The 22,573-nt window shown below is 32.4% G+C and overlaps 1 protein-coding gene across 1 annotated transcript; it reads right to left on the bottom strand.

The window, feature by feature from the left end:
* Positions 1-16,578: 16,578 nt before the first annotated feature.
* On the bottom strand, positions 16,579-17,213 carry LOC122596692 (homeobox-leucine zipper protein ATHB-52-like). Its single transcript, XM_043769312.1, has one exon. It carries the CDS (start codon positions 17,181-17,183, stop codon positions 16,671-16,673), a length of 513 nt encoding a protein of 170 aa, XP_043625247.1. The 5' UTR covers positions 17,184-17,213; the 3' UTR covers positions 16,579-16,670.
* Between the last annotated feature and the right edge of the window lie 5,360 nt (positions 17,214-22,573).

The raw sequence follows: 22,573 nt of genomic DNA, 5'->3' as shown, positions 1-22,573 counted from the left end.
GGTTTTGGTATACTAAAAATGCAAGTTTATAAGAATGTAAAATTGTTGTAAAGTTACCCTTGGGTACGTGGGTGTTGTCGGTCCATCACGAAAAGTTAAACCCTAAACCGCTCTTGTATTGCACAGAGTTCGTTATAATTGGGTAGGATATGGTTTCATTTTACCGGGTTTTCCTTTGTACCATTTATATAAAAAAGTTAAAATCCGATGCCTGTACGTGTATGGATCCATGACTGTGGCCTTAACCCATGAGTGGACTTGTAGGTTGTGGTTCCCTTATGTGTGTCGGCACATTTCGTGATCGTTCCTCGTCGCTCAAGCGTACCCAAATTTTTTGACAACTCAGTTTTTTTGCCATCCGACTAATATCAAGACAGCTCGCTTACTAGTGGGGCAGGTGAACCTCTGTGACCATTATAGAGTTTACGACAAGGAATCGTATTATGAATCAAGAAAAATGATACTTGGATTTTTGAGTAAGTAAAGTGGAAAATTTGAACTATAAAAGACTTCTGTTTAAAATGATGTTCTTCAATAGACAGAAACTCTAGTTTGACTTTTGTTAAACACCCTGAACATCATCTTGAAATCTTAGATATATTCTATAACTTGTTATGCATTTTAAATACTGCAAACATAACTTGCTGATACAAATTTTACTGTCTTCATATCATAGTTGAAATTATGAAAAAATTAAGGTCAAACTTACAAGTCAGTATGCATCACTATTCACTAGTAAGATAAAAGTCAAAATGCACCGTCTGTTCACAGGTATCATTGGTGGTTTGGGACAAAAATGAGCTTGAACAGAAATGATAATTACTCCGAAACTACTTCTTCGCGACTAATTCTCTGGGTTTAGCACTCCAAAACTACTACTCTGTCCATCGGGTTACTATATATATAGTTTCAACAAACATATATGTATCATCGATAATGAAATAAACACCTATTTATGATCATTATTTTGTCTTTACAGAAGTCTTTCTAATAGGCTTTTATCGGGTGGGAATTCATATGATCTCATTCCATCTTACAAAGAATTACTTTTTCCTGTTTGTCTGCTTCTTACTTACTAGTATTAAAAAGATCTTTAATTCTGCTCGAACAAATTAACTAATGTGGCTATAAACTATGAAAAACATAATTTCGGGCCCCCTTTTGAAGTTAAAAGGGAACTTATTTGATCCATGTACTAAACTGCAGAGATATTGCAGTTAAAGCAAGCAGTTTAATGACTAATACGTATATGCATTTAAGTATCTAACTTTTGATATCAATTGATTGTGCAACGTCCCCCGTTTATGCAATGGTAAATAATCAACTAAGAAAAATTAAGTATCAACTAAAAGTTTTCGTAATAGTTTCTAAGTGAGAATTCATCGATTTCTTTTACAATTCAAGGTGGACATCTATTAGATGACATGTTTTGCTATAGTGAATGATAGGAAGGTACAGTCATTAGGGCCGTGTTTAATTAAAGATTGGGGATCTAACTCAAGTAATTTTAATTAAAGATTGAAGGGGTTGGCTAAATACAGTCATTAGGGTTGTGTTTAAGGTGCATAAATTATTTGTACATTTACCATGAAAATCAGGGGTGGACTTTTAATATGGAAGGTACAAGTTGTTTTATGCACGTTGAATACAGCCCTTAGGGCCGTATTTAGCATTTCCCAAGATTGAAATTTAAAACTTATTTTTGAAATTTCACTTTTAAAAACTATTTTTGAATTTTCACTTCTAATTTTAACCTAAAGGGTGGTAATCGAGCCGAGCTGTTCACGAGCTGCTTGAGCAACCGAGTTCGCTTTTAACTATTTCGAGTTCGAGTCGAACTCGAACAGGAAAAAAAGATCGATTAGTTAGACGAGCCGAGCTTAAAAAAAATTAGGCTCGACTTGCTCGAAAGATTGTTTACTTTTTCGATCTGAACGAGCCAAACGAGCTTTACGAGCTACTCAACTAGTCAAGCTACTCGAGCCTTCGTATACATGATTAAAAGTATCACTTATATGTTAGTAAGGAGATTTGAACCCATGACCTTCAAGTTTAATGGATGACACTTTAACCACTAAAAATAATCATCTTTTTATTATTATCCTCGTATATGTTTTATATATATATAAAGGCTCAAATCTTTAAGTCTTTAATCATTACTATCCATTTTGCTTATGTATTACTTAGATAAAATAAAAATCATAACTTAATATTTTAATAGTGTATCAAACTTAATTTTATTCCAATTTATTTCAACGTCCAAATAATGTGATATGTGTTGCTTGCTCTTGATATATTAACTTTTCTTAACTTATTATTCAATAACTAATCCATATTCTATAAAAAAAAATATAAATATAATATGTTTTATCTAAATTTTTTTGTATATATATTTAAAGTAGCATGTTATTATTCATTTTAATTTTTGTGAGATCACTTGTTTTATGATAAATGCGAAAATACAAACAAATTTTTCATCATATTACCATGAATAAAAACGATCAATAAAAACTATGATTAGTATTTTATTTTATAGGTAAAATAAAATAATATATTTCTCTTTAGTGAAAATCACTGTGCATCATGAAAATCATCGAGCATCAATTACTTCATAAAAATCAAAACGATCACTTGTCCTATTTGTTACTTTAATATCTGTTTTACAATATTCAACCCCTATATATATATATATATTATATATATATATATTATATATATTATATATATAGGGGACAATCAAGTAAGTACAGTCTTAAAATAAGAATACGGTGAAAACACTTAAAAATTACATTTTGATGCATTAAAAATATGTAAAACTAACATATTACATAACTATATAGATGTCTGTGTATAAAGTTAATTTGTGTAAAGGTTGACCTATAATGATAACATACTACTACATATATGTTGTGAATAACTTTATTTCAATAGTGATCATTTTATTAGATGATTTATATTCATAGTAATGTGATCAAAGTTTCGATTATACACTTATAAGGATCGATAAATGTTTAATGGTAACATATTTGATAATGTAACACCCCGTCAAGGCGGAATCACGAGGGTTACATACTAAGCACAACACGACATGGAAATTAAGTAGAGAGATGTCTAAATGCATTAAAGGACTGGAAATCCTTACAATTTGATCAATTACAATGCCGTAATCATACAAAAATGCATAAGGAGCATGACCATCAAACGTTTACAAAAGAGAGTACAAAAGATGACATATGATCCTAAGCATAACCCATAAGCGGGAACTATGAATCACGGATCCACGATAAAGTCCAAGTCCAATCCTAGCATGCAACAATCAATCATCATCCAATACGTTTTTGGTTAACTTGTTCACCTGAAAAGTGTACTAAAACGTGTCAACATAAAGTTGGTGAGTTCGTAGGTTTAAATAATGAAAATCAAGTGTCGGGATATCAACCATTATCGATAAATGAGGATTAGAATACCTAATCACGTCACATCAATACAAGACAATACAATAAACGTCACGTCACAATAATCATCAATATAACGTCATAATATGGGCTCAAAAGCCCTTATCCCGAGTATAATCATGCCGGGTGTGGATTCGTCAATCCACCATCACGTCAATAATAATAATATATAATATACGTCATACGTCACAAGTATAACATAATAATAGAGTGGCCATGATCATACCGGGTGTAAATTCGTCAATCCACCGTAACGTCAATACATAATAATGTATAATATACGTCATTCGTCACAATTAAACGTCATATAACATGCATCACAATCAATCAAGTAGATATCTAACGTCTCATTTCATATCACAACAAGTTATATCAACCGACAAACGGTTAACCATGAGTACACTTTACACCCCTAATAAAGTAAACGTAGGGGCTACGAAACTCACATTTGCCTTAAACGTCGAGTTATAATTAATTATGTTATTCAACGAATTTTAAACGTTCCGAATCCTTCAATGTTCACGACCTATCAATATGTTTATACAATGCCCGCATTAATAATAATACGTTTATCTATCTTTACTTACATATATATATATATATATATATATATATATATAGACTAGTATATAATTACATGTAATTTAAATGTTACAAAAAGTCATTTTTTTTTGTTCATTGATCAGCCGCCCCTTTCCTTAACAATACCATAAAATACTCATTTTATCATTGTGCATATATATATATATATATATATATACAAAAGACGGTTGGCACTCATCATTGACACAAATCAGGTTGATAAGAGACTCAGGTGGAAGCCCAGACCGATTCAAGAGTCAAATGAGGATGGCTAGCAAAACTGGAAATTCAGAAGATCCCCACCACCGTAAGGTACGGTGGTGGTGGCCGTCGGTTACGGTAAGAGGGAGTCAGAAGGCGTAAGATACGGTTAGGAGGAGCGTAACATACGCTGGGCCAGGTCAGTGATGGCGTAAGGTACGTGGGATTCCACCGTACTTTACGGCTTCATGGAATTTCATGTTTTAGCGTCTAGTGGGCGTAAAAGGGGCGTAAACAGAAGCTTTTGGGCGTAACCTTCAAATGGAAGAAGGAGAAAGGCGTAGGGTACGCCCCATAGGGCGTAGGTTACGCTGGCAGTAAAGCAAGACAAATCTGGGCAACCATTGAAGATGAAGAACACAGTTTGACTTTTGAAGTCAAACTTTGACCATTCGAAATTAACCTTAATTCGCTACTAAGGAATCGATTTGTGTTGAAATTGAAACTTGTTTTGGGCTGAGGTGATCGAAATAAACATGAACAAACCAAACCCTCGTCCAATTTCATCAAGATCCAACAATTTTATGATTTTTATAACTTATTTGTATTTTTGACTTAATTACAAGGTCAAAAACCCTAATTCGATTTGATTTAGTCTTATACCTGAATTTCAGCCAAGGGTTGGTTCCCATAATCTAAAAACCTGTTTAAAAACATAACCCAACTAATAATTTCGACTCATAACATTCATAGACCCAAAAGACCCGATTTTTGACCCATTTAATTTCTTAAAACCCTAATTTTTCTTTAAATCTGACTTTGACTTATAAAATGACCCAATATCATTTATTTATGATTAGAACAAACTTATAAACATGGAATGATGATAATGAGACAAGTTTGCTTACCAAAATCTTCCACCAAGGCCTTAAATTCGAATTTGACCCGTTTGAGTAGTTTACTTGCACTTTGACTTATGATTTTTGGATATGATGATTAAATGATGGTAAAAATGATGAATTTAATGCCAAACTAGCAGGAACAACTTTTAATGATACATGAATTTAGTGAGAGAGTTGGATGCATTTAGTGAGGGAGAGAAAGGGTTGGAGGAGGAATTGAATGATTGGTTGGAAATGGAAGGGTGGGATTGGGTGTTGGATAGGGTTGGGTCACTAGTGGTGGTTCATGGGTCATGAGTCGACCCATGGATCACCCGACTACATTCCTAGTTGATTTAAACGTCGCGTCACATCATATAACCGAATCAATCCCGAAACATGATCTTGACAAGTATAATACACATAAAAAAATAAAATAAAATCATCAAATAGCATTTAAATCGTTACATTACTATGAATGAATCAAATCAAGCACATGTCAAGTCAATGGGTTAATTAAATAAAAATTTAGCTAAAATGTGAAATCAAATTATATTTAATCACGTTTAGCCACGTCTAATCCAAGTTAAAAATTGCGAATGTTACATCATTCCTCCGTTAAAGGAATTTCGTCCCGAAATTATAATCTAGCTAGACTCGGTAAATAAATGAGGATACTTGACTTTCATCGAGTCCTCATGCTCCCAAGTAAATTCGGGTCCACGTCTTGCTCGCCATCTTACTTTAACGAGTGTATACCGAGTGTTCTTAAGCTTTCTAGTTTGTCGGTCTAGAATTTCTATTGGTTGTTCCACAAACTTCAACGTTTTATCGACACGAATTTCTTCGAGAGGTACGTGAAGTGTTGGATCGGCCAAACACTTCCGTAGATTACAAATATGGAAAACATTATGAACTCCACTCAAATTTGGGGGAAGTTCTAATCGGTATGCCACCGGGCCAATTCGTTCAAGGATTTTAAATGGACCAATATACCTCGGGCCCAACTTACCACGTTTCACAAACCGAACTACGCCTTTCCACGAGGATACCATCAACAACACAAAATCACCAACTTCAAATTCGAGAGGGCGTCGTCTCACGTTTGCATACTTCAATTGTCTTTCACGAGCCACTCTCAATTTCTCTTTAATTTGAGAAATCACCTCGGTCGTCTCAATGACAATTTCGGGCCCAATGAGTTGGCTTTCACCGACTTCCGCCCAAGCTACCGGTGACCTACAATCTCTCCCATACAATGCTTTAAATGGTGCCATGCCAATGCTAGCATGATAGCTATTATTATAAGAGAATTCAACTAACGGTAAATGTGCATCCCAATTGCCACCGAAATCGATGGCACAAGCTCGTAACATGTCTTCAAGCGTTTGAATCGTCCTTTTGCTTTGACCATTGGTTTGAGGGTGGAATGCCGTACTCATGTTAGGTTGAGTACCCATTGCTCCTTGGAACGCCTTCCAAAACTTTGAAGTATATCGGGCATCCCAATCGGATATGATGGAAATCGGCACTCCATGTTTGGATACCACCTCTTTGATGTACAAGCGTGCCATGGTGTCAAATTTATCATCTTTTCGGATGGCTAAGAAGTGAGCCGACTTAGTCAACAGGTCAGTTATCACCCAAATAGTGTCCCGACCACGACTCCTTCTAGGTAACTTCGTGATGAAGTTCATGGCAATTTCTTCCCATTTCCACTTCGGTGTTGCCGGTTGAACTAGCAAACCGGGTGGTTTCTTGTGGTCGGCTTTTACTTGCAAACACGTGATGCATTGGCTAACGTATCTAGCAATATCCTTCTTCATTCCCGGCCACCAATACAAGTCTCTCAAGCCAAAATACATCTTGTAGGACCCCGGATGAACCGAGTAAGCCGACTTATGAGCTTCATTCATCAATTTCACCGCCACCCGCCAAGAACGGGAATCCACAATCGTTCAACAAAATACAAACCGTCATCATCCTTTCTATCAAATTGTTCTTCTAAGCCGTGTAATGCTTCATTGATGAAGTTTTCCGGCCTAGTTGCCAATCTTTGTGCCTCAATGATGGAGTCACGAACACTCCTTATCACCACAAGGCTCATGGCTTTAACATCGTCTTGGTTTTATACGCTCTTTTCGGCTCAAAGCATCGGCTACAACATTTGCTTTACCCGGGTGATACCGGATAACACAATCATAGTCACTAAAAAGCTCAAGCCATCTTCGTTGCCTCATATTCAATTCACTTTGGTCGAAAATGTGTTGGAGGCTTTTGTGATCGGTATAGATCACACTTTTGGTGCCATACAAATAATGCCTCCAAACTTTTAAAGCGAAAACTACCGCTCCCAACTCTAAGTCATGAGTCGGGTAATTCTTCTCATGCACCTTCAATTGTCTGGATGCATAAGCAATCACTTTACCCCGTTGCATTAAGACATAACCCAATCCTTGCCCGGACGCATCACAATAAACAACAAAATCATCGGCTCCATCGGGCAAAGTAAAAATGGGTGCATCACACAACTTGTGTTTCAACAATTGAAATGCATGCTCTTGTTTTTCGCCCCAATCAAACTTTCTTTCTCGTTGAGTCAACAAGGTCAAAGCTTGGGCAATCTTGGAAAAATTTTCAATGAATCGTCTATAATAACCCGCCAAACCACGAAATTGGCGAATCTCAGTTGGCGTCTCGGGTCGTCTCCAATTTTTCACCGCTTCAACCTTACTTGGGTCCACATGGATTCCTTCCTTACTCACCACGTGACCAAAAAAGTGGACCTCTTCAAGCCAAAATTCACATTTGGAGAACTTGGCATACAATTTCTCTTTCCGGAGTAGTTCCAAAACTTTGACCATTCGAAATTAACCTTAATTCGCTACTAAGGAATCGATTTGTGTTGAAATTGAAACTTGTTTTGGGCTGAGGTGATCGAAATAAACATGAACAAACCAAACCCTCGTCCAATTTCATCAAGATCCAACAATTTTATGATTTTTATAATTTATTTGTATTTTTGACTTAATTACAAGGTCAAAAACCCTAATTCGATTTGATTTAGTCTTATACCTGAATTTCAGACAAGGGTTGGTTCCCATAATCTAAAAACATGTTTAAAAACATAACCCAACTAATAATTTCGACTCATAACATTCATAGACCCAAAAGACCCGATTTTTAATCCATTTAATTTCTTAAAACCCTAATTTTTCTTTAAATCTGATTTTGACTTATAAAATAACCCAATATCATTTATTTATGATTAGAATAAACTTACAAACATGGAATGATGATAATGAGACAAGTTTGCTTACCAAAATCTTCCACCAAGGCCTTAAATTCGAATTTGACCCGTTTGAGTGGTTTACTTGCACTTTGACTTATTATTTTTGGATATGATAATTAAATGATGGTAAAAATGATGAATTTAATGCCATACTAGCAAGAACAACTTTTAATGATACATGAATTTAGTGAGAGAGTTGGATGCATTTAGTGAGGGAGAGAATGGGTTGGAGGAGGAATTGAATGATTGGTTGGAAATGGAAAGGTGGGATTGGGTGTTGGATAGGGTTGGGTCACTAGTGGTGGTTCATGGGTCATGAGTCGACCCATGGATCACCCGACTACATTCCTAGTTGATTTAAACGTCGCGTCACATCATATAACCGAATCAATCCCGAAACATGATCTTGACAAGTATAATACACATAAAAAAAAACCCATCAAATAGCATTTAAATCGTTACATTACTATGAATGAATCAAATCAAGCACACGTCAAGTCAATGGGTTAATTAAATAAATATTTAGCTAAAATGTGAAATCAAATTATATTTAATCACGTTTAGCCACGTCTAATACAAGTTAAAAATTGCGAATGTTACAGATAACTAATACATATTAGGTATCCTTTAATGCTAAAACAAATACGAATATCATATAGTTGATTTTGTCCAAATTTCTTTCTATAAAAATATCATATAACTATATGTATAAAGTAGTTAACTTTATTTAAATATTAGTCATTTTGATAGACTGTTTCTATTCATAGTAAATTTAATTTATAACTTATATTAACTTTATTCATTAGTTAAAAACATGAATTTCCAATATAGTTAATATTTAGAACTCTTATATTAAAATTTATATTATATTTGTTGTTACTATAAATATAAATTTTTATTACTACTATTATACTCGGTAGTAATTTTAATCTATAACTTATATAAAACTCATTTATAAGTTAAATACATATCTATATTTTCTACTTATAAACTTAATTATAGTACTGATTATTGTTTAGTTATTTATCCATCTATTAAGATAATGAAATGTGGTTAAAAATTATAACGATTTACGCGTTTCGCATCATTTTTTGAATCAGTAATACCATTAGAAAATAAAAACAAGAGATTTTAAAACCTTAAAAAAGGAGAGATTTTTTTTTTTTAAAATAAGAGATTTAACAAAAGACTAGATTTTTTATAAATATCCTACTATATACTATATATTGTATTTACAATTAAATACCCATATGAAGCATGTACATAATTTTAAAAGTTACGTATTGAAAATTTAAAACCATAACTATTGTTCTATTGTATTACGAGTATTAAAGGCCCAAGAATCAAAGATCCATTATCGTTTCAAAATCACGAATACCTAGTTCAGTTAATAACTTAAGCTATGTAGATGTTATATATGTCTTCATTCTTCACAGTCTTTAGTCTTTACTATGTCTTCATACAAGTTAACATTGAAACTCACTTAATTGCATGGTTCGCAGAAATAAACACAAGTGCAAGAGATATGCTTTGCTGATGTCTTTGATATATGAATCTTTAGTTGGGTTAGTTTACTAGTTTAATATTTTTAGTGATATATTTTTATCTCCAAATTAACTTGAACCAAAGTTATAATTTTTTTCTAGTCATGTAGCTTTGCAGGAGATGACTTTTGTTGCAAGTTGATTTGACAATCATTTGAAGAGTTGAAACATGTCTACTTTTTCATTTTGAAATCCATCTAGTTAGAATTTATCTTTATTTTGTCACCTCTGGTTACTAACTATATTGTGATGAAGTTTGTTTTATGTATGACTTGTTATGCTTACAGTACTTGTATTCTTGTTTAATTTTGAAGATTAAAATGTTGGTTAGTTCTTGAAGTGGTAGATGAGCTTAGTCGGGCTCAAATGCGAGCTAATACACGAGCTAATCGAGCTCGAGCTTGAAATGAAACTCGAACTAAGTTAATCCTACAAGATTTCAAATACCTATACGAGCTTCGAGCTCGAACCCAAACATAGATAAAGTATTCGAGTTCGAGCTCCATTGTCAAAAACTATTCGAGCTCGAGCCGAGCTTATGAATCATGATATTCGACTCGGATCAGCTCGATCCCACCCCTAATTACGATATCATTAACTTCACACTTCAACTTGTTCTAACTTAAAAAGATCTATGTATATTTTCTACGGGCTTTGTCATGTAAGTTGGTATGGATTTTTAATTGACTAATTTATATTACTGTATATTTTTAACTTCTAAAATTTATGTAGTTCACTTTAATATTATACTTTAATGTATCTAATTAATTTCCACATTTGTTATTATTTCACATTGCCCTACAACTGGAACGTACTCTAAAATGTCTATTGAGATGTAGGTCCGTATGAATATATACGTTTGATCTAATCCTCTTTTGGAAGTGATCAAGATTCTTTGTATCTTAAAATTAATTTTTGAGTTGTCATATCGGATATAGCTTTCAAGTGATTGCACATTTTAACCCTTATAAAATAGTGTTGCTATATATAACGAGACATAAAATTGACTATATTAGGTGGAGAATAAATTAAAATTTGTATGGTTGGCCTATTTGTGGGGAGATGATAGTTGACATTTTGGTTATGTATATTGGCCAATGTTACAATGTACTGTTGCAAAAACTTCCGAGTTAGAGCCGGGCAATAGCTTCTTAGCTATAGGGCGTTGAAACTACCGGGTGGACCGAGTATTCCGAGTACTTCCCGCATTAATTAGCCGCTAGCCGCGCTTTGGCTCCCTGGGTACTACCTGCATGCCCTAAGTACTTCCAACTCCTCAGTCGACCGAGTCGGTATGTGGCATTTAGTGAGACTTGTAACCTTGACTACTATGTATTACAATCAATTATGAATGTAAAACAATAAAGTAATTCTATGTTTACCAACCTTTTATTAATATACAAACATAATTTTCACCAATTAAATCATGTTTATATCTTTTCTCTTTTTTCCTAATGCTTATTTGATTGAACCAACTCATATGTCAAGTGTGTTTGTAAAAGTAATTAGTTTGTAATATGTTTGTCAACTAACATTGCAAGAAAACCTTTTTCAATATTACTCCTACGACAATTTACTTTTAGATAATAGGTTAGGCAAATATGTCGTATCCTTCCTAAATATTTTTAATGTTTTTTCGTTAGTTTTGTCTGAATTTTAATATTATACGTACTCCTTATCTCTAGCTAAATTTTGTGTATAATGTTTCAACTCCACCTTGTAAATCTATTATATGATCTAACCTTTTCATTTTTTAAAAAAAATCTAGTTTCCATACATCAATGCAAGACATCTAACTCAAATAATGTCACGATTTTGTTTTTCCAAAACTATCAGATGGTCCATTTACAATGAGAAATAATCCTTACACAACACATGTCATTTGCAATCAAAGGATATTGTCCATATAAAGAAAGAAGATCCCGAGATTCAGATCGTTTCGCATCAGAAGGACAAATTAATCAACGAAAAATTATATATGTGTCAATTAATGATAACATTTACTAATGTTTTGACCAAGTATATATTAATGCTCCAAAATATACTTGACTGCAATTGTTGTTAAATGGTTGAAATTGATTGTTCATGAATAGGGTAGGTTGTTGTTCGTCGTTAAGTAATCGATCTACACATATATATTCCAATATTATTGCTCAATAATAATAATAATGTGGACCCATACACTTAATCAGTTACTGTAACATGTTAGATTTCGAAAATAAAAACTCTTATATTTATAAAACAAATTAAACTGCTGTGATGATGTTATTTTACATTAAATAAGAATTCTTAATATATAATCTTGATATTTTTATGACATTATTCAAAAAAATTTAAATCTTTTCTTATATTAATTAAATAAAATTGTAATAATGTCATTTTACTTTTAAGAAGACTTTTATAATCTTGATATTTTTATGACATCATGTAAAAAGTTTAAAAATAGACAAAAAAGTAAAATTAAAACTTATTCCAAAATATTATGAATTTAGATTATTTTCAGTAGATAGTTATGGAAGGTTTTCATTAAAAACGGGAAACAAATTTGTAGCTCAAAATTGATTATAATATTATTTTGGAGTTAAAGGTATAAGATTTGAATTATCATTAGATTTTTAACATAGCCAATGTGATGTATAATTGTTATATGTTATGATATATATATTAAGTAAAAAGAGAATATAATGTTGTCTGACAATTAAACTTAGGTGTGAAACCCCTCACATATTATAATATTTTATTATTTTTTGTTTAATAAATAAATGCATGGCCCCATGATTTTATAGATTAAAAAAACAATATGTAAGTGTTCCATACCTAAGCTTAGATACCCGACAACCTTATATTTTCATCCCTCATATATTAAACATATTGTAGTCTTAACATCGCTTATTCAAAATATATAATATAGTAGTGTTCAACATAACAAAAAGTTAAATACGTTCATTATGTCGTATATTTAAAAATTCAATATTTATTCAGATGACCGCATAATATACGGGTTAATCAACTAGTATATATACTTAATGGTTTGTACAAAAGCGTTAATCAAACTTTTGTAAACTCGGTCGGTGTCGATCTATGAATCTTTGTTAGGGATTGGTGGTGATGCCCCAAACCATTAATTGAAAAGAAAATATATATATCAAAATAACAATGGGTATATATTTAACACAGTTTAATCATTTTGTGTACATTAATTAACATTTTAAATGTACTTGAATCGGGCTATAATTGTGTATACAATTTATGCCGTCTTTATTTATTTATTTATTATTTTTGTAAAGTGAGTTTCAATTCAAACGTGTTGGAGACAATTTTAACCAGAGATTTTCTGGACCTCCAACTACCTCTTCATGGAAAATTTCATTGAGATGAGAACCCCAAGACTCGAACTTGAGACCTTGGGTAAACTCACCCCGTGACCCACATAATGGATTTAGAAGATACCCCTGACCACTAGGGTTTAAGCTAGTGGTTATTCAGTCTTTAATTAAGTTATTACTACAATTTTTTAACGTGAAACTAATACTCCCTCTGTCTTATCAAAAGTGTCTACTTTTGAATTTTCAATGTCTTTGTCTCTTATCTTTGACCTTAAATATTTTTATTTATAATGTATAATATTAGATGAAAGTTATATGAGTTGATAGAGGTTTCGATATGTTTTCAGTGAGTATAACTTTCATCAAATATTATATAATGCAATAAAAGATATTTATGGTCAAAGATACAAAAGAAAGACTTTGACAAAACAAAATTGGACACTTTTAGTGGGACGGAGGGAGTATAATAAATTATTGTCCCATTATCTAATTGTCGTGTTAATAATTTACAAATTAATTGTCGTTTTACTCCCCTCATATGCTTGCCATTTGACGGAAATTAACAATTCGTCAAGTTGTTAGGGTCAGGTATGGTCAGCGTGTATATTTGACAACGATAGGTATGTCTCACGTAAATTTTAAATTGTAGGTATGATTAGTGTAACTTTGAACAAACCTCAGGTATGATTTATGTGATTTACCCAAAGTTTAATACATACATGTATAGGTTATAGGTAAAATAAAACACGTATTAAAGTAAAACAAATAAAACAATAGGTTTTTTTTCACTAAAAATTAATAACCGTGCATCATGAAAATCATCGTGCATCAATTTAACCATGATCTAATCGTCAAGATAGTCCTATTTGTATAATGTATATTTTAAAGGTTTGCTACACACACCAAAAAAATATATATAACTTTTCAATATATATAATAAATGCAGAAAATAGAAAGCACATTTCGACCAATTCACGAAAATAGCAGTGACCTATAAAAGTTTTATTTTTTAGAAACGAACTTTCATTTATTACCGAAAATAGCAACATTTGACACGTGTACATGGTGACATGGACATTTTTTTTGATTACGTGGCACTTTTTAATGACGTGACATTATTCTTTATTTATTTACTATTTAATCTTTATCAGTTATGTTGTTTCACCCAAAAAAATAATATGACTCCGTTTCAGTTTTGGTTTCGGTAAGATATCTTTTCTCATCGTTTTATTCTGAAGCTAATTTCAGCTTCTTAATTTTCATTGATTTTAATTGTTGGTTGAGTCTATTTTATTTTGAAGCACTAAGAAGCTGTGTATGAAGATCATAAATGAGACATAGATCTATCTCCACATCCAACACCGACGAGGTGTTGGAGTAATCCAACAATAAATTAGAGTTTATCGCTAAAAAGTACAACTTTTAAAGGTCATTGCCATTTTCATAAATTGGTCGAAAGGTCTTTTATATTTTCTGTGTTATATGAATGACATGTCATTAAAAATGCCACGTAATCAAAAATATCCACGTCATCATGAACACGTGTCAAATGTTGTTATTTTCGGTAATAAATGAAAGTTCATTTCTAAAAAATAAAATTTTTAAAGGTCACTGTTATTTTCGTGAATTAGTTAAAAAGTGCTTTTTATTTTTTTCAATTATCCTTATATATATATATTGTATAATTATATCTCAGATAGCTTGTTCAGCGTGTGACAGTGCTACGTCTTATTTTATACTATACGCTTGACCTAGAGTACTATATATCGATCCACTTATTTGACTTAATTGGGCCATCGTATTCTATATCACCCAGCAATCATGTACTGGTGGCTTATTCTTGGCCTTTATTAAGCTTTCAATTTCAAGCAATTAAAGAGACCGATCATTTTAACTAATTAGGGACAATCTCATATATCTCCTTCCTAAAAATAAAAATAACATATTTACCCACCTAAACTATATAATGTCATATATACTCACTTAAACTATATAATGTCATATATACCCAATCTAAACTTCTAAACTCTCATATTTACCCAAATACTAACTTCTAATAACTATAAATCATTCTACGTGCCAAATTAGATTAACACTTTTTTTTAAAGGCAACATGTGAATTCATCATGGACTCATGGTTTCTATAAGTTTCAAAGTCCGTTCGGACATAATATTTTACGTAATCAATAATTTATTTATTTTTAACCGCAAGACACTCTTCAAATGAGTAGTTTGTTTATGAATTCTTTTAGCTTGCATACCTATCATATTTATGTATTGTTAAAAATAATTTATTCTTGTATTGCTTAAAGTAATATCAAGTTTGTAAAAAAAAATTACATCACCTAAGATGGCTTTAAACTACAAATGAATAACCCACTTTGAGTTTGAAATTAAAGTATTTAAAATAATGTGTGATAGGATGAAAATTTCTTTCATGATCGTGTAGTTGGCGTAGAAGAAATGAAAAAGGAACAAAAAAAAAAAGAAAGAGAATATATCATATTTATTACTAATATTAGGGGGAATGAAAATAAATTATAAATTTGACTTAATAATTTTATTAATAATATATGAGTAAATATGAGAGTTTAGAAGTTTATATTGGATATATATGATATTATTTAGTTTAGGTGGATAAATATGTTATTTTCATGTTTAGGAGGGGGATATATGAGATTATCCCAACTAATTATACCACAACCATTGAATGTTAGCTCAGCTGGTCAGAAACATTTCCGTTTTTATCCATAAGTATTGAGTTCGATCTTTAGCATGACAAAATCTTAGGGTTTTCTCTTCTGAATACTTGTAATGGTTCGTTGTTATACATCTCATTGTCTAGAGAGTATATGCAATACTTTTACATTATACGGTGAGATTTCTCTAATATCTTATACCGATTTAATGTTCAATAAAAAAAAAATGTATGACACATTCATCTTTGCGCCTTTGCTTGCTAGTTTGGAATATATATTTGACTATTTAGTTGCTAAAAATATTTAACCTCCTTGGATTTATTTTTATTGATGTTTAGTTTTATTTTCATGTACAGGCCATGAGACAAACTTCTCTTGTCAAAAACATAATTGAATTAAATCATTGATTAATCAAGCAATTAGTAGCCACTTTCAATTGGGTTTGTAGAACACGTATATATGTTTGCCATGCGGATTAGGGGTGTACCAAATCACTAACTAAAACGGGTATATGTTTTTACAAATTTCCTCAACCAACTAAATTATATATATAGTGTGCTACAAACACCCTTAAAAAACACTATTAATTCATCCAAAATTTTCGGTAGCCAAAAAGACTTTTATTTTCTGAAAGTAAAAGAGCATAGACATTAATTACTTACACACAAAATGACACAATTGATCTCATCATCAGGACATTGATCTAGCAAAAAAATCATGACCAATTGATTTATGATCAAATTGATGATCATCGAAACAAACATAGAAATCTCCATTATCACCAAGTAAACTTGAGCTTCCAACTTCATCACAAGAACTTGAAAAATTAGATGGCAAAGATGCATAATTCATTGTCGACTTTGATGACATCATCAACAAATCTTTAGCCTTTTCCAACTCCCCTTTGAGTCTCTCAACCTCCTTTTCGAGCCGGTTTTTATCATCTGACACTCGTTCGAGACGATGTTGAAGTGCTTTGTGTTCTGTCTCAAGGGTTTGGTTTCTCCAACGGGCTCGTTTGTTCTGATACCATATTGCAATCTGTCTCGCCGGGACACCTAGTTCCTGAGCTAACTGACTCTTTCGAGTTGAGTCGAGTTTCTTGTTGAAGTTAAAACTTGTTTCTAGGAGTTTTACTTGCTCATCTGTGAGCCTTTTTTTGTTGCTTTTTTTGAAGTGTTTTTTTGGTAGTGAAAATTCCATATCTTTGGGTGTGTAATGATAAAATTAGCATTTGCTATATAAATAGAAGTATTGGTTTACTCAAGATGAGAAAGTCTCGCTCGATGCTACGTCGTTTTCATGCATGCAAATGGTCACGTGGGGGGTGCGGCCCATGTATATAGTGATACAATGGATTAGGCTTATCTTATTCAAACCTCTAATTATACGGCCAAGTCCTTTCTAGTACCTCATAATATCAAATATCGGCGTACAAATTAACCCTGTTTTGTACCTTAGGTTAAATGTAGTCCTTGTAGTTTTCAAACTCTTCTTTTAAAGAATATTTTTCAAATTTGAATTAAATAGATATAATTACAAGGTTTGAAATCGGGAATGGCTATGATAAGGGACGACAATGAATCGAAAACGAACCTGGCAAAACCATATTCATATCGATTCATTATTCGTCATTCATATACATTAATTTGGAACGACGAAAAAACTTTTAACCCTGTGTGCCCTTTAGACAGCATATCTTAATGATCAACCCTAGCTAGGCAATGTTAAGTTTATCATGCCTTTTGATACCACCTAGAGTATTAGAGTGAGCCCGAATTAATTCGACCTCACAAAGTATTAACACAACCAACAAGTATCATATTATATACTTAATGTACGTCCTGCCATGAGTAATTAGTTCAACGTTTATTTTAATAACGTTAAGTCGTCGACAAGTCTAGAGTTTTGTGAGATTAACTTATTAAAAGTATTCGTGCATAATCCATATGTATGTATGGTTTTTTATCGCTTTTGTTACAAACATAAATCACTAAGATGTGTGCCAATAATCTCGTCACTCTAACTAAGACATCACTGGCACAGATTCTTTTTGATACCTAGGTTTCTTTTGTCCGATAAGACGAATAGGGGATGGGTTCTATTCTCATGTTGTATAAGACCAGAGTTCCTAATCTATCTTAGAATATGAAACCTGCATCTCCATATTTTAAATATTGAGACTTGAAACTTATAAAAAACGATACTGGGTGTTACTTAATTAGTTACTTAATTACTTGCTTACTTGTTAGATGAACAATGAATGGGTCCATTTAGTGGATGTGTGTATAACTGTATACGTTTGTGTGCACGTTTGTGTGCGCGGACACATGGACACGTGTGATGAAAGATGTAATCTAATAGTTCATCATATTAAACGTTTATATCATTTTCCTTATTCATAACGTACTTGCCTTTTCAAGATGCCTTCATCACAGGCATAAAAAAAACACCATATCATTATCAACAGTCTTTATTTGCAAATGGGAAACAAAAAAATAATCGAAGTGACAAAACATCTACTAATACAATATTTTGGAAATTAAAATCATGATTTGTGTTAAATCTATGTTTACTTTTTAATGACTTATACATACTACAACTTTGGAATAGTAGAAAGTATTCAAACGTAAAGATTGACTAACCATAAAATTAAAGATCTTACAATCATAGACCCAATTAATCCTCCCTAAAATTTCTTCTACTAGCATGAGATCGAACAAGGATGGTATGTTTGTCAACGCTAGTATGGTACAATACTTGTACAGGGTACATATAAAACAAAATCAGAAGATTGCAGGGGTGAAAGTGGAAATTTTGGCAAAGTAGGTGACGAGTCTTTGTTCATATGGTGGCATACTCAATCGTGACAGCTATTTAACCTGAAGGTCGGACCCTTGCTACAAGTCCAAACTTTGACTAAAATTTTCACATATTTGTTGGCAAAGTTAATTGCTATCAACCATCTTAATTTAATATTTTTACTACATTTCTAATTTACTATCGCTAATGCTACTCATCCTAATATAGTTTTAGCTACCAACCATATCATTTAATTTGTCAAATCATATTTTGAAAAATTCTTAAACACTTATATTACATCCTCAAACTTACTCGTATCTTTACTTTTGATAATTTTCATCACAATATACATACTCATTACACAAAATATTTTAGATAATTAAACACTTGTTTTTTTTTAATTTGGATCCACCTGATAATTTGATTCGAGATAAATCCATACTTTTTTTTTATAAGGAAAATGATCCTTACACAACCATTTTTAGTCATACACAATATTATATGCATTATACAATTGTAGAGTACAATCATATAATGAATACATTCATAATTAACATTAATATGCTCCAACGTTAAAGACATTCATGGGCCTCCAATTAATTGTAGCATTTGATGCCTAATTAATTAGTTACAATTTATCGTAACATAATAAAAGAAATATTGTATTTATTATTGGCCAAACAAATTACACCCACAAACAAATAAAGGTTTATACCACATCAAACTTCAAATGTCAATTCAACATTCCAATGCTTTACAAAAAGAGACATATGCTTGTCATTTTCTTTTATCTACTAATCTAATAAGTATTTCAACGGTGCTATCACTTCTTAATTACTTAATGTCGTATTTGGTTTTTAGAATAGTTGGATGGTTATCGACTTACAGGACTTAGTTGTGTTGGTTTCTATTAGAGGTGAGCAAAACCGAACCGGAAAACCAAAAACCGCAAAAAACCGAAAATCGAACGAAATCCATTGGTTTGGTTTTCGTTTTCTAAAACCAAACGGATCGGTTCGGGTTTCGGTTTCATATGTCAAAAAACCAATCAGAACCGAACCGAACCGAACTAAATATATTTTTATTTTATTTTTATATCATATTACATTTATATTTATTACTTATAATTTATAAATATGTTAATATATTTAATCTTTTTATCTTTTTAATGTACAAATCTATACAAATTGTATATTTTTAATAAAAACGTACAGTAAAAATAATTCGTTTTATAAAAGTTATACAAATTTTAACACCTAAAAAATATAATTAGTTAATAAAAAGCTTCTCTGTATTAGAGTTTTTATATCATATTTTTTTGCTTAACAATTGAAAGTTAAATTTATAACATAATATATAAAAAACTTTAAAAACAAAAATTTATTAAAAAAAACCGAAACCGAACCAGAAAACCAAAAAACCGAACCGATCCAATGGTTTTGGTTTTCTAAAACCGAATGGATCGGTTTTGGTTTCAGTTTTAGGCAAAGACCGACCCAAACCGATCCATACTCACCCTTAGTTTCTATACCAACATTTTTTTTTTCAGCGACAAATATCAATTGTACTTAGTAGTTAGTTTTTCCAAATAAATAGATAAACATCAATGCAAGGATTCAAAACTCAGGATCTCTAGAAAGGCAAAATCTCTCACATCCTTCTTGACCAGCTACACCAAAAGTTAATTGGTTACTGGCCTTTTAATTTATCGCATGCTTTATTAGATTAAATATTGCCTATCCATATTCTGTGTTTGGTGATCCGAATTATTATTAATAAAATGCAATCTTTAATTTCAGTCGTTCATTATGTCAAAAACTGAGTTAATGACAAAAATGATGTATTTAAAAAACTTAATTACCGAAATAATGTATTTTAAAAAGTATTTATTAAACGGGTGTTTTCTTATAAAAATATTTATAATAAAGGGGAGAGAATATTAAGCTGTTAGGCATCTAGGTTGGGTGAAAAATCTCTCACATATCTTTTTTTAAAGCATAAAAATCATGGGGGCCAAACATTTATTCAAAATTTTAAATATTGGTATGTGAGCGGTTTTCACCCAAGTTGGGTACATAACAACCTCATACTCACTTTTCTCTTATAATAAGGGGCAAGGGTGTAATGCCAAACTACCAATAATTTGGCAAATTGGCTAAATTGGCTAAATTTAAACCGATAAGGATATGTCAAGTGTGATAGCCAAAAACTTGCTAATACTAGCCGAAAACTTGCCAAATTTGTGGGTATAGTGCCAAAAGTTGTCAATTTGCCAATTTAAAAAACTTACAAAACACACCTAAGTTTCATTAAATTTAAAAATACAATACAAATACAAATTAAAACTAGGAATAAAAACACAATACAACTAGAAAATAAATAACAAACTAAAACAAATTATTGCATGGCCACCCGTATTTTTTCCGCGATGTCGCGTTTGCGTTGCACTTGTATGCTATGCATGGGCTCGAGCAAGTGATCGTGAGGTGCGCCAAAGATTTGGAGGTCTAGTTCCATCGTCTTTTGGCGTTGGAAGTCGACTTGGGATTGTAACAACTCCCGAGCAAAGTTCTCACGTTCGACGGTAGCAGCCATCCTCCTTTGGCGGTTAAGCCTCTTTTCTTCTTTGTGTAAAATACTCACCTCCCTATACTTTACAACCGAACCTAGCAAGCCTTCTTTGCTTTTTGCCGAACTCGTGGCCTTAGTACGTGATTTGCGAGCAAATGAGGGCATCGAGTCTTCATTTAAATCGGGAACTCGAGTGTAGTGGCTCGAAGACTCATCGGTTCGAGCCCTTTTCTCACTCCCACTAGTACCTTTGATGCGAGGAGTGTCGGACGTAGGAGTAGTAGGCTCAGTCGAAGTAGGAGTAGTACCAAAACCACTGGCCGGTGGAACATACCGGAACTTGTCATGTTCCTTCACAACTTTCCAAGCTTTAATATGCTTGAATCCCTTGTTTTTTTTTGCGTTTCGGCCACTCTTCCAAACTTTCAGACAAGATTTTCTCATCATTGGCACCGCTAGCCCATTTATGTTTCTACAAACACATAAAAAAATATATATATATATATATATATATATATATATATATATAGGGGATGAGAATATAAGGCTATCGGGTATCTAAGCTTAGGTGTGGAACACTCACATATTGTTTTTTAATCCATAAAAATCATGGGAGCCCATGCATTTATTCATTAAACAAAAAATAATAAAATATTAGTATGTGAGGGGTTCCACACATAAGCTTAGGTGTCGGACAACCTTATATTCCTTTTTCCCTATATATATATATATAACGTAGAACAAAAGTATATATAAGAAAAAAAAATTAACCATTTGATTGTAGATGCCGGTAAACTCGTTCAATAGTAGTTGCATTTTCTTCCACTTTGTGTTCACTTGATGGTAGGTTTGTTGATGATTTTTTTGTTGGCTATTGTAGTGTTCAAGAATCTTATTCTAAAAGGATTCATATCTTTGTTGATCGCCGATGGCGGGATCTGTAGAGATATGAAAATAAGCTCGGGCCAACAATTTCTTCATCGTCGCCACTCCACGCGATCGGGGGTACTCTCGTTGAGGCGGTTTTTTTCGCCTTCCTACGACCGGGAGGAGGTGGAGCCTCCACCTCCTCGCTAGAGGTGTCGCCTTCACCTTCTCGCTAGAGGTGTCGTGCACATCGTCGGGTTGAGCTTGGACATCATCATCGTCTTCAAGAATAGTGATCGTGGGTTGGGAAGGAAGTTCAAAGCGGCACGTGTCAATTTGCATGGGGAACCCAT

Source organism: Erigeron canadensis, chromosome 4, assembly GCF_010389155.1.
Source record: "Erigeron canadensis isolate Cc75 chromosome 4, C_canadensis_v1, whole genome shotgun sequence".
Taxonomy (NCBI): domain Eukaryota; kingdom Viridiplantae; phylum Streptophyta; class Magnoliopsida; order Asterales; family Asteraceae; genus Erigeron; species Erigeron canadensis.
This window is presented reverse-complemented; position numbering and strand designations above follow the sequence as displayed.

What these genes read in the sequence shown, in the direction of transcription:
- LOC122596692 (XM_043769312.1), bottom strand. Translation starts at nt 17,183, where the DNA reads ATGGAATTTTCACTACCAAAAAAACACTTCAAAAAAAGCAACAAAAAA.